General features: G+C 35.2%; 2 protein-coding genes across 2 annotated transcripts; one reads left to right on the top strand and one right to left on the bottom strand.

Moving 5' to 3' along the window:
* Positions 1 to 1,120: 1,120 nt before the first annotated feature.
* Positions 1,121 to 2,516, top strand: LOC139884796 (uncharacterized). The gene is made up of 2 exons (XM_071868777.1): positions 1,121 to 1,261; positions 1,341 to 2,516. Exons 1-2 carry the CDS (start codon positions 1,121 to 1,123, stop codon positions 2,514 to 2,516), a joined length of 1,317 nt encoding a protein of 438 aa, XP_071724878.1.
* An 884-nt stretch (positions 2,517 to 3,400) lies between these two features.
* On the bottom strand, positions 3,401 to 8,762 carry LOC139884795 (uncharacterized). The gene is made up of 12 exons (XM_071868776.1): positions 8,759 to 8,762; positions 8,270 to 8,423; positions 7,146 to 7,251; positions 6,857 to 6,955; positions 6,312 to 6,425; positions 5,661 to 5,924; positions 4,926 to 5,434; positions 4,506 to 4,605; positions 4,332 to 4,391; positions 4,100 to 4,192; positions 3,889 to 4,008; positions 3,401 to 3,724 (listed from the first exon to the last, which is right to left on the bottom strand). Exons 1-12 carry the CDS (start codon positions 8,760 to 8,762, stop codon positions 3,401 to 3,403), a joined length of 1,947 nt encoding a protein of 648 aa, XP_071724877.1.
* Between the last annotated feature and the right edge of the window lie 3,246 nt (positions 8,763 to 12,008).

Genomic DNA, 12,008 nt, shown 5'->3' with positions numbered 1-12,008 from the left:
ACACTATGATTACGAATTGACTAAAATATCTCTCGACTGATCATAATCTTTATAAGTTAAAGGTATTTTAGTCTTTTTGCCTCTGTGGTGTGCTGTGTATCTTTAGTGTTGTCGATAACTAACTACTACCTCTATAAGATACATGATATTTTGATTAACGTGACATGATGTAATTAATAGATATTTTTGTCAAAAAATATTGCTTAACGTTTCCGGATTTTTTGATTATAACGTTTACAGATTGAACAAAACATCATGCATAATTTATTAAATAATATTTGTTTTGTCAAAAATATCCTCACTATATCTATTTAATTATATCATACAAAACAAAAATACTCTCTCCATCTCAAATCAGCTACAAAATAAGCCACATCAGCACGACATTAGCCACGTGGTTGACACATTAAGAAACAGATGGAAAATTAACACAGAGATCAACTTTTTTCTTAACATATAGTGAGTTACGACTCACTTTTTCACTACGGGGACCTCTGAACGTGATTTTTACAACACAGGGAGCTCTGAACTTAAAATATCTTTTTATGAGGAAGTTGAAAAGTTTGTGCTTGTTTTCACTTTCCTTGGTCATTCTGACTCACCTCACCTGCGTAATTTTCATTCTTACAGTGAACTTCTAGTAAGCTCGATCCAGTGGCTGAATTGACTAACTAACTAGTAAGTTGTGATTTTGGTTTACCTTATTCAGTCAAATTCTTGTCTTTTTCTATTCTGCCAGTAATAATGTTCATGTTTAGTTGCTGGGTCTTCTTTTTTAAGAAATGGGGTTTCAATTTATGTCAATTTTTAAGCTCAACGTTGTGGTGTGTTATTAGGGCTTGTTGTTCTGTTAATTTATTGTGTCACTTTATTCAGTGTCAAAAGACTTTGATTGTCTGTGGATTTCGGACTGATGTTCTAGTTTAGTTCACTTTGGGTCTTTTTCTTTTTTAAGAAAAAATTGTGTCGAAATTTAATCATGAGCTGTTTTCAATTCGATATCATTACAACCTCCGTCTCACACGATGTTTCCATAGTGTATTTTGAGACGGAGGGAGTATGATTTAAGGAAAGGGGTTTGCCATTTATGATAATTTAAAGGTTTCTGTGTTGGCCAGTAATGGAATGCAATAAAGAAGAAGCGTTACACGCAAAACAAATTGCATTAGTTAAACTGGAAAGTGGCGACTACGAAGGTGCTCGGAAGGTTGCTCTTAAGGCTCAGAAGCTCTATCCCGATCTCGAGGATGTTTCACGATTGGTAGGCAGTCTGCCACATTCATTACTTTGCGGAGACCAAGTTGATGGGAACAGAAATGGACTGGTATGGGATTCTCCAGGCTGAACAATTCGCAAATGATGATATCCTTAAGAAGCAGTTTAGGAAGCTCGCACTTTTAGTTCATCCCGACAAGAGTAAGATTTCTAAAGCTGAGGCAGCTTTTAAGTGGATTCAAGAAGCAAGTTGTTTCCTTTTGGATTCATCAAAACGGGCTGCTTACGATTCCAAGATTAGAAGTTTGGTGGAAGATGAAATGAAGAAATCATGTTCAGTCATCGGGAGTGGACATCCTGAGACCTCCGTAAATGCAAGAAACAAAGGCAAGGCTGTCAGCTCAGATTGCAATGGCAAAGATTCCGACGCAAGAGAGGAGAAAGGGAAAAATCTCGCAGAGGAGCCTGCAGAATTGAAAACTGCAATGCATAAAAATATCAGCAGCTATCCTGATCCACAATTCAGTAAGTTTGACAAGGATAGAGCTGAAAACTGTTTTGCTGCTAATCAGGTTTGGGCTATGTATGATAATGTAGATGGCATGCCAAGATTCTATGCTCGGGTGAAGAGACTAATCTTTTCACCTTGGCAGTTTAAGCTTGAATTAGCTTTGCTAGTGGCCAATCCTCGTGACCAAGGAAAAATGGACGCGGAATTACCTATCGGATGTGGCCAGTTTGTCGAGGGGGAGTTCAGAATAACAGAAGATCGTTTAACTTTCTCCCATCAGATGGAATTCTCAAGCTATGGATATTCTTATTTCCTATATCCTAGGAAGGGAGAGACTTGGGCACTCTTTAAGGATTCTTATATTAAATGCTGTAAATCAAGGAAGCGTAAACCATCATCCTACCAATTTGAATATGTGATGGTTTCTTCAGATTATGTCGGCAATCTTGGCATTGGAATTACTTTTCTGCACAAAGTTGAAGGTTTTGTTTGCCTGTTTCAGCAAACTGGCCTCGAGAATCAGCTCATTGTTCCAGAGACTGAGCTCTACCGATTTTCACACCGAATTCCATCATCTCGAGTAATCAGTAAGGCAAAAGATGGCGTCCCTAAAGGATCTTACGAGCTGGATCCTCGTTCTCTAGTGAACTGTGGCCATAATCCTGACACGAACAAGAAGAACAAGATGATGAACAACCCGCCGTCCCCCGAAACAAAACCGAGGCTTCTCGTTCTTGGGTTAGCATCAGATCGCAACCGCGGCCGACGGTTAAGACGAGCTGCAGCCTGAAGAAACACCAGAAGAATGATGATGAAAATACTTTTGTTGTGCCTCTGAGCCAAGTGAAAATGCAACTTTCTGGATGGCACTTTTTGGATCAACAGTAGTGTGAAAATGTAGCTCTAGATTGGAACTCGAAACCAATATATGTAGATGTGTATTTTGTTAAAAGATCATCTTTGGAGGATGAACTAGTTAGTACTCGTAGTGTAGTGTTGGTCGACTCGCCACTATGTAAACTGATCCATCTACTTGCTCTAGCCTTTTATTAGATTATATATACACTTCAAAAGATACTACTTTCTTCGTCTCAAAATAAATGTTAATATTTGTGATTTCACGTAAATAAGGAAAACACTATATAAGCTCATTTTTCAACATAATTATGATTGTAGAGACTAAAAACCGTTAAAATTGCAACTAATAATCAAATGCATGAAGAGACTGATGAAATGGGTACATATGAAGATATAATAGATAAACATAATTAATGTTTCTTAAATTTATCAAAATTTATATCTTTAAATATATTTATATTAACATCATGATAAGAAGGTCAACTAGAATGGTGAAATAGTAAAAGTAAAAGCCATTTGACTTGAATGGTCTCATCTCACCAAGGAAAATTGATTTTATAATCCAAATTGGATTACAACTAGAACCAACAAGGAGTAATTTGGCAGTCCTTAGCCGTTACTTTTCCTCTAACTGATCTAAGCAAAGAAAAAGTTTTATACTTGTGTTTTTATTTACTCAGAGCTGGTAGCTAAGAACTGAATCAACTACTTATTACAGATGATTGATTGTGACCTTATTATTGAGATACACAGATGACAGTGACCTTGACTTGTACTCACTGCCCAAGACTGAGGTGTTACAAAAGTAAACGAGCATTATGGAAGAGACATTTTCTCGGGAAGAAAAAGAAAACGGAAGTGTGTATCGAACGTTAGAATTCCGCAATTACGCGAACCAAGGAGGCTCTGTCTTCTCCTCGTTGATATGCATTGCTCAACAAATGCAGCTTGATTGGCTGGAAGATAATGCGATATCCATACTGCCAGGTTTGAGTCGTCCACAAAGCCTTTAGCGTAGCAATGCAACATTTTCGGCACCAATAGCTTCCCTTTCGAACTAACCCCAACTGATGCTCGAATGAAATCACGTTGTGCTTCTAGAAGCTCTTCTCTTATATTCTTTGCTGTGTAGATCCTTACCTGAATTTTACAAACCTCTTCTCTGATTAGAGTGTATAAAGAAGGATGTCTTGCACCAAGTGCACATAAGATCTTTTTCGATTAAATTCTGAGGTATTAAACGTGATGGCTAATATCAGATTTTAATTCAAATATATCATCCCAAGGAAGAAGAAGAAAAGTACCGCAGGTGATGAATACATTCCGGAGCTAAGAGCAAAAGCTACAAGGGGTTCACACGTGTCAATACCAGACTTCCGTTGCTCGTCCAAAACTTTGAGCTTTTGGAGGGCAAGAAGCAAAGCCTGATGATAATATTCATCTTCTGATTAAAAGAAATTGAAATAAAGTACATGTATTTTAAGACGGAGTTATAATATTCAAGTGGGTGCTTACTATTTGTGGCCTGTGCATTGGCGGCTTCATCTTCAGAATGACGTACTCGATTGCAGCGGCACTGAAAGAATTGCCCCCAACTGTGTATGCTGCCTAGAAAAGAAGCTTAGTCAAGTTTACAAGTTTCCTAATTTTTTAAATCAAACCAGCAATGATTAATTTGCGCACTCTGCTTAAATTCAAATGCGTCAAGAAAATCGATAAACGTGTCGAAAAGGAATAATGCAGATACCTTTTGCATCAAAGAGAAAAGTTTCAAGTCACTTTTTGGAACTCCATATGCTAAGTAAGCCTGTCAAGAACAAAAGAAAAAGTGGTTATATTTTCCTGGAAACGTGATTGCTGGTAACATATATTTGAATTCCTTAAGCGCATAATTCCATATTCGCAATGATGAGATACCCACATGCATTATAAGCGCATTATATAAGTTGATCCAAAATGCAAGCTTCTCATTGCAGCTTAAGTGGATAGGGTTCACTTTAGCCAGTTGCTCCACCAAACTTCTGTTCTCCAAATATGAGAATAGTTTATCAGTATTTATATTTAGAGGGCAGTAAAATAGTAGCTAAGAAATGCAATAATCAATCCAATGAACAACAAAAGGTTGCCAAACTTGATGGTTTAAACAAGATCGAGTTCTAGAAGAAGATGCGAGTACATTTCAATGTAAATACATGACAACCAATAATTAAAGCAAAAAACACTTTGTGGCAGAACAGCACATTTGTATATTTCTTTTTTAAGGAATCCATGCATTACAACCAACCAATCTTCTTTACGTATATAGAAAGAGAATGAACATGGAAGGGTTTAAATATATCACCTGAACCTTCTTAATGCCCCTGAAGCATAATCTATTTGTTGTTTCCCAACTGACATCCAAGAAACTTCCATCGCCAATCCGTAAGTGCCGATGTCTTCCCAACTTAACTTTCCACGAACTCTGTAAGGATCAAAGGTGTTTTCTGTGGCCAAAACATCAGAGTTATTCTGTACGTCGACTTGTGGGCTCTGCACCCATGACGAAATCATCAAGCGTTCTGATGATGACCACCATGAGGAACTAGAAAGATGGCCTCGGGGCGACACGGACAACGAGCTATGGCTCTCCGGGACAGATGATTTGGATGGAACTGCAGAATCTGCAAGTGACATGAAAATACTTTTCATGCATCTTACCATCTCTTCAGATAGTTGATTAGGATTATCCCATAACCCTTTTGAGGCCATTCCTCTAGGAAGCTTCTTGAACTCAACAGTTTGGTAGCATTTGGAGTCTCCCCCCTCGTACATTATCTTCTCATGCAGACGTTCAGCTGAATCAACTGCAAACTGATGCCAAGTATCAAATGTTAAATATAAAACAATTTACAGAATAGTCAGTGTATTTAGAAAATGGCGAAGGATACATGAAAAGTAACAAGTAGTATTATGAGGAGCTACATAATTTGATATCACAATTCTCAACACTCAACATGTGTAGGATTTCCAACTATAACTTTTAGGAACTGATCAACAATATCAAAAAAGATGTTCCCAGGTTAAACTACGTAATTACCTCCATCACCGACTCTGGAAAAGAGTCACCACTACTTTCTGCTGGTTGATCTCTTCGCTCTCGGCATGCATTATCAAAGGTGGTTTCATGTTTACGCTCAGGGTGTTGTGAACATCTTAGAGATGAAGAATGCTTCAAACGATATTCAACTAACCTCCGTTCGTTTCTTTCTTGACTGAGCTGGAAATGCAAAGAAACCATCTCTTGCTCAAGTCTTGAAATTGTAACCTCCAGTACTGAAATATTAGACAGAAGTTCCCCTGCCTGTAAAAATAGAAAAAAAAAATGAACTTTCATGATGAAGCTGAAATTGTATAGGAAGCCTTTTCCTTCAGAATTCTCAAACCAAGTATACAATATAAGCATTATATTTATAAACTCGACTTTTTTCACATGACGCCCTGAAATACATACAAGTGCTTTCTTAACACTTCCCTAGAAATCCAGACACCTCTAGGAACTTAAGGTATTCAGTTTCACACTTCCCAACCCGTTGTTTCCCTCATACCGAGAGTGAAATAGTCGATGAAATACTATCGCTACCTTCTTTGATCTTGAAGTTTTTTGCGCAAGGATTAGATTAAACTTGTTTCTCTAACATTTCATTGAACTTGCTTCATTGCAAAGAAAAATTCAAAAGAGGTAACATACATGGTGTGGGAGGCAAGATGGACTAGACAATTTCATGGCATTTTTCTCTATAGCATTTTGTAGAATAGCATGTAGTTCCATTTCTTCTCTCAGCTGTAGTTGTAATCTCTGCACCTGTTACAGAATTAAAGACAACAAAAGGCACAAAAAGATTATAGTTATCGCAAAGGAAGACAATAGAATAGATATCAACTGTGATAATGATTATGGAAAAAGAAGCCTTTCAAATTTTAGGCTCTCACTGGATGTTATAAATTTTCTGCCACAAACAAATTCATGTCTTTAGTTTTCACTCTAAATTATACTCCGATAGCCAAGTTATAGCAAGGTGACTAACTAGACAGTATTCAACTCAGAGTATATGCATAAAAGTAAAACAGCCCTATCTCTGAATCAGCACACGCAGTTTGTGAAAATTAACTTCAGAGCGACAAAAATGACCATGGAAGCATGGAAATGAACAGTTTAGAAAATCAGTTTCTGAAATAAACTTTCAGCTACAATGGAGACATGGAAATGAACTGTTTTGGATGAGTGAAGCTTACATCTTTCTCAAGTTCAAATCTGTATGGACATGAACTAGTACTAGTACTGCTTGTAACACAGAGCCCAGGATATTCTGCAGCTTTACTAAAAGGAGTCACCTATATAGATCATGAAATATTCACTGTCAATAGAAAATTTTATCTGAAGCCCACAAGAAAATGAATGAAATTACGAATAAGGAATGATTAAAGGAGAGAGCAAACTAAAAAAAACATCCATGGATATTCAGGTCTGAGGTAATCAATCCAAAAATCACAGTATATTCAAAGCAAAAATAGGCGAACGAACCTCTACTAATGATTTATCTCTCTGCACATAATTTCTGTTTACTGATTGGGCTTCTAAATTAGAGTTATTCGCTCCATACTGCAAGCATCCATGGATAGATTCACTTCTGCAGAAAATTAGAGAGAACCCAACATTGAACGCCATATGTGGAAAAATATATGAAAAGAAGAAAAAGTATGCACCCATACTGGCTTGAGGCAGACTGCATCTCCAGCGAGTCACACATGACTGAGTTATTTGGCTTTTATTATGTAAAGTGCAGTCCTGGAATCAATCCAAATCGCTTTTCATATCTAAGTCCACTATGGAAAGAAACTTCACAAATCCTGCAGATTTGCTTCAACCATTATTTACGAGAATTGTTCTCAGAAAGTTAAATAGGGAAATGTGAGTATAAGTTGAAAAAATGAGGCTTGAATTGAAAAGAAAACACTGTGCTACCTGTGAGCAGATAATAAGGACAAAGAGACTCAATGAATGCACATCTACCAGTCACTTTCAGTACAACCAAACAGAGCTAAAGCAAGATCATTCGTGGGGTCAAAATCGACTCATATCCCATATTAAACTCAATTTAAGATGATTTGAGAATAAGTGAATGGCAACCTAATGACGTAAAAGCATGATGATCATGGCACAATCAATTAGATTTTGCAGCTTATGAAAGTAATGGCATCCTGATGAGATTGATTGTTCCCATCAAAAGTACCACGTGTGGGAAGATGAGATAACAATAATTCAATAAAAAGGTATCCCCTTTAGTAATGGAAGAGAAAAGGGCACTCAAATTGCATACACAAATAAGCATACACTTTTTCAAAGCACACCCAAAAGTGTTTTAAATTTAAGGATAATGAGAGAACATACTGCTTGATTTCAGAGTGTGTAGCTAATCTTCAAAAGAATTGTTGAAAAAGGAATTCTGCTTTGCTAAACAAAAACAAAAAGATTCTATATTTTGAGCAATGATGATGTTTGTTGCTGAAAGCTAAAGAACAAATAATTCAAAGGCAGATCTAAGTGGTCCTCTTTATTATTTTTTTTCCACTACTGACATCAACAACAATGACATGTCTTTCTGAGTCTGTGTCTATATTCAAAACCCAACGAAATAGTATACAAACAAGAACAACATTCTCATAGGACAACAAGCACAACACAACCTAAGTTCACACAAGAATACAACAATATAAAAGGCTTCAATGCAGACAACTCTCTGAGCATCAAAATACTCCTTTTTATTCAAACCAAAAGTACCATTTCCCTGAACAACAAAACCTAAATTGAAAAAGAAATAGCAAAAAAAGAAAGAAAAAAAAAAGGCGTTGAGAAAAAGAGAATAATCACCTTGAAAAACTAATTCTTTCATACGTCACCAGATAGCTAAAAAGACTTCAAATTTAATCTCCAAGATGCTTTTCAAATTCTGACCATTTTTTGTCAACGACCGGTACTATATATCACATCAGCAGTTCAAAATTCAAACTTTCTCTCACTAAACTTTCAAAGTTTATTAACGAAGAAGAAGAAGAAGAAGAAGAATACAGATGAGCGACAAAGATTTCATTTTATATCAAAAATCAAATATGAGCTCAGAGAATCTTAGCCTATACCCATATTAGAGTGAGGTGTTTGACCAAGTTGTTTTTATTATTTTATTATTATCAAAATGCTTGCTGAGCTGATGTGTCTTTTTGTGCGCAGATCCTAGTGAAACACAGGGGATGCTGCTGTGAAAACAAAGTTAAAGACAAACACAAGATTCCATATTATGAGAATGCAGTTTAATTTTGAAATGACGAGGAATGACTCATTTTTTCTTTTCTTATAATGTAATCTCATATTTGAAAATGGATATACGTATTATATTAAGATTCGTCCGATATGTCGCGTAAAATTATCAATATGTCACGTAAAATGATTTAACGGATTGTGGTGTCCCTAACAATTTTGAACAATGAAAGGATATGATTGCTTAACGTAATCGATTAAAAGAGGAGTATATTCTTTCAATTGAGAAGAGAAAGTTTTGCTATTTTTTTGCAGGTGTACATGTCATAAGAATTAAGACCAAAATTACAGTGAAGCAAAATTTTAGGATTCTGACGTGGCATCCGAAATCCCAATATTTTCTTTCTCAATCCCTATTTCTATAGATCTCTCTCATCAATCCAATATTTTATTTTAGTTTACTTTATACTCTTTTTCATTAATAAAATATAAGACAACATCTTACACTATCAATCATTTATTTTTTCAATCTTATTTATAAATATTTAATTAATGTTTGGACTTCAAAACATAAATTAAAAATATAAATTAATGCAATGGACTATTTAATCTCAATTTTTTGAAAATTATTTTTTTTCTTTTTTTATCTATGTGGTGTTTATATGATATAAATTGAGACTTATGGAAGAGACTTATAAAAAAAATACTCTTAAGAGTTGCCGGATATAATATTTCGTAAAATTTAAAGTGAAAATGTAGTTGGTACCTTAATATGGTTTACTTAACATTAAAAAAATTAATATCGTCGACTTACACTGTATTTATTATTAATTGGATTTTTATGAAGGTAAAATATTTAAAAATTTTGGGCATATATCAATATATTAAAATTCTAATTTTTTTTAACATCCAATATTCTAAACTTCTAATTCAATTCGTAATGACATTTTATCTTACTTTATATCAATATTTAAATTATATGTTCTAATATTATTGTATTGCTGAAAAATAGATCGAAACAAAAGAAAAAGAAAATGATGCACTAATATTACTTTCTAAAGAATAGAGATAATGGACAAAAAAAAAAATTGGTTAGAAAGATAACACTTTAATAGTCTTTTATCTTTATATATATTAGTGGTAAGTGCTCGCGCGTCGCGCAAGCGAGTGTGTCTTATTGTAATTTTTTGGGTCGATGTTCGTGTTGGCGTTAGACGTTACAGTTTTGTTCTAATTTTTTCACATTTTTTTCTTTTAATATGAGATTGTTTGTTTTGTTGGAATGGATGTATAAAAGAATGATGATGGGGTTAGATATGGTCACGGTTCAAGGTTGAATCGGACCCGAATCAGACCGAACAAACTCGGACCGACCGAAAATCAATCCGGACCCGTCAGAAATCTTTTCAAGGCCGCTTCAAAATTTTCAACCCGGACCCGACATTCGTGGCAAAATATGATGATGTGGACCAATAATTGTGTGACACGTGGCACAGACAGATGACGTGGACCTGGTATGGACGACACATGGCAAAATTTGATGGCTTAGACCTGACATGGACGACACATGGACCCATCGTGGAGTGCCACGTGGCGAGCCAATGACACGTGTATCCGTTGAACGGTCAGGGTCGGTTCGTTGACCAACCCACCAGGTTCAAGAAAAGAATCGGACAAGACCGGTTCAAATTTTTCGAACCGGACCCGATCGGTTCCGACTCTAATCCGAACCAAACCGACCACGTCTAGATGGGATTATAAATGTAAGAACCAAAGTTAGAGGCAAGTTTGGAAACACCTCCACCAACCAGCTTTGCAGATTCCAAATTATTCTAACTTTATCCTAGAACTAATTGATTATGGAAACTTCATAGATAACATATCTGCAATCGGCAATAGTGGCTAGGACGAAAATTGTCTGTATATATTTTCTGTTCTATCCAACCATTTAAGTATATTTTATTATTAATTGAAGAAAAATAACACAATACTAAATCCAGCATCAAAGATTCCTTAACATAGTCTATATCGGGCTAAAATTGTACAATTCATGAATAAATTAGAAAAAAACACAGTTGATTCCTTAAAATAATACAATTAAAGCTAAAATAATCCAGCATGGAATGCAATATTGTGTATTAGCTCACATGCTTTATCAAAGATTCCTTGAAATAATCCAATTACAAGTTAAAATATTGAATTTTCTACTTATCAGCATCTCAAAATACGAACCAAAATTCTTTTCCAAAACCTCAAATCCAAATCGTCCATTTAAGAACGTGGAATCAAAATCGTCGGTCATCTCCACGCAGTGTCACAGATTCATTGTTTTTCTTAAAAAAACTCACTGAAATTGCCACCGCCGGCCATACTCCGACCTTCATGATACAGAATCTTTTCACGACTCCTTAAAAAAAACTCATGTCAGATCTCGACAAAACTGTAAACACATATAAATGGCAGAAAACAACCTCACACTTTTCTTTCTCTCTCTAAAGCAGATCGGGCTCTAAAAATTTTAAATCATTCAAAATTGAAAGTTACAGTAATTTAAGTTAAAACGATTTTGTTCTCTAATCTTTGTAGATCTGATTTTGCTTCTAATTTCATATATAGGAAGGATAAAGTCTTCAGCGATAAGGATAAACAATTGCAACCGAAGAACGCGTGAAATTACACGTAATAATGCGTATCACGCTAGAGGATAGAGAAGGTCTGACGCGTTAGTGTTAAATGATTAAAAATCCAATAAATTTTTTCCTACAGCAGGATATTATTGCCAAATTATTGATGTGTTTTTATTTAGAGGCAACACGTGTCATGTTGGTCTCTTTTTTATATACGAAAGAGATTAAAGTGGAATAGTGTATAGAGGTCTACTACAGCTCGACATGCGACGTTATGTATAAATGACATGTGACATAGTAATTAATGTTTTATTTTGTAACCATGAATATTTAAAATGCTAATTAATAATAATTTTAGAATTATATATTACAATAAGAGATACCTTATATATTATGGATGATAATACAGTGAATTTGGAAAATATTAATAACATTCCATTTTAGCACAAGTAGATATTATAGGTATAATTTAATTAATTTTAGATGTAATTAATTCTGGGTGTGA

The sequence above is a fragment of the Rutidosis leptorrhynchoides genome, unplaced genomic scaffold, assembly GCF_046630445.1.
Source record: "Rutidosis leptorrhynchoides isolate AG116_Rl617_1_P2 unplaced genomic scaffold, CSIRO_AGI_Rlap_v1 contig602, whole genome shotgun sequence".
Taxonomy (NCBI): domain Eukaryota; kingdom Viridiplantae; phylum Streptophyta; class Magnoliopsida; order Asterales; family Asteraceae; genus Rutidosis; species Rutidosis leptorrhynchoides.
This window is presented reverse-complemented; position numbering and strand designations above follow the sequence as displayed.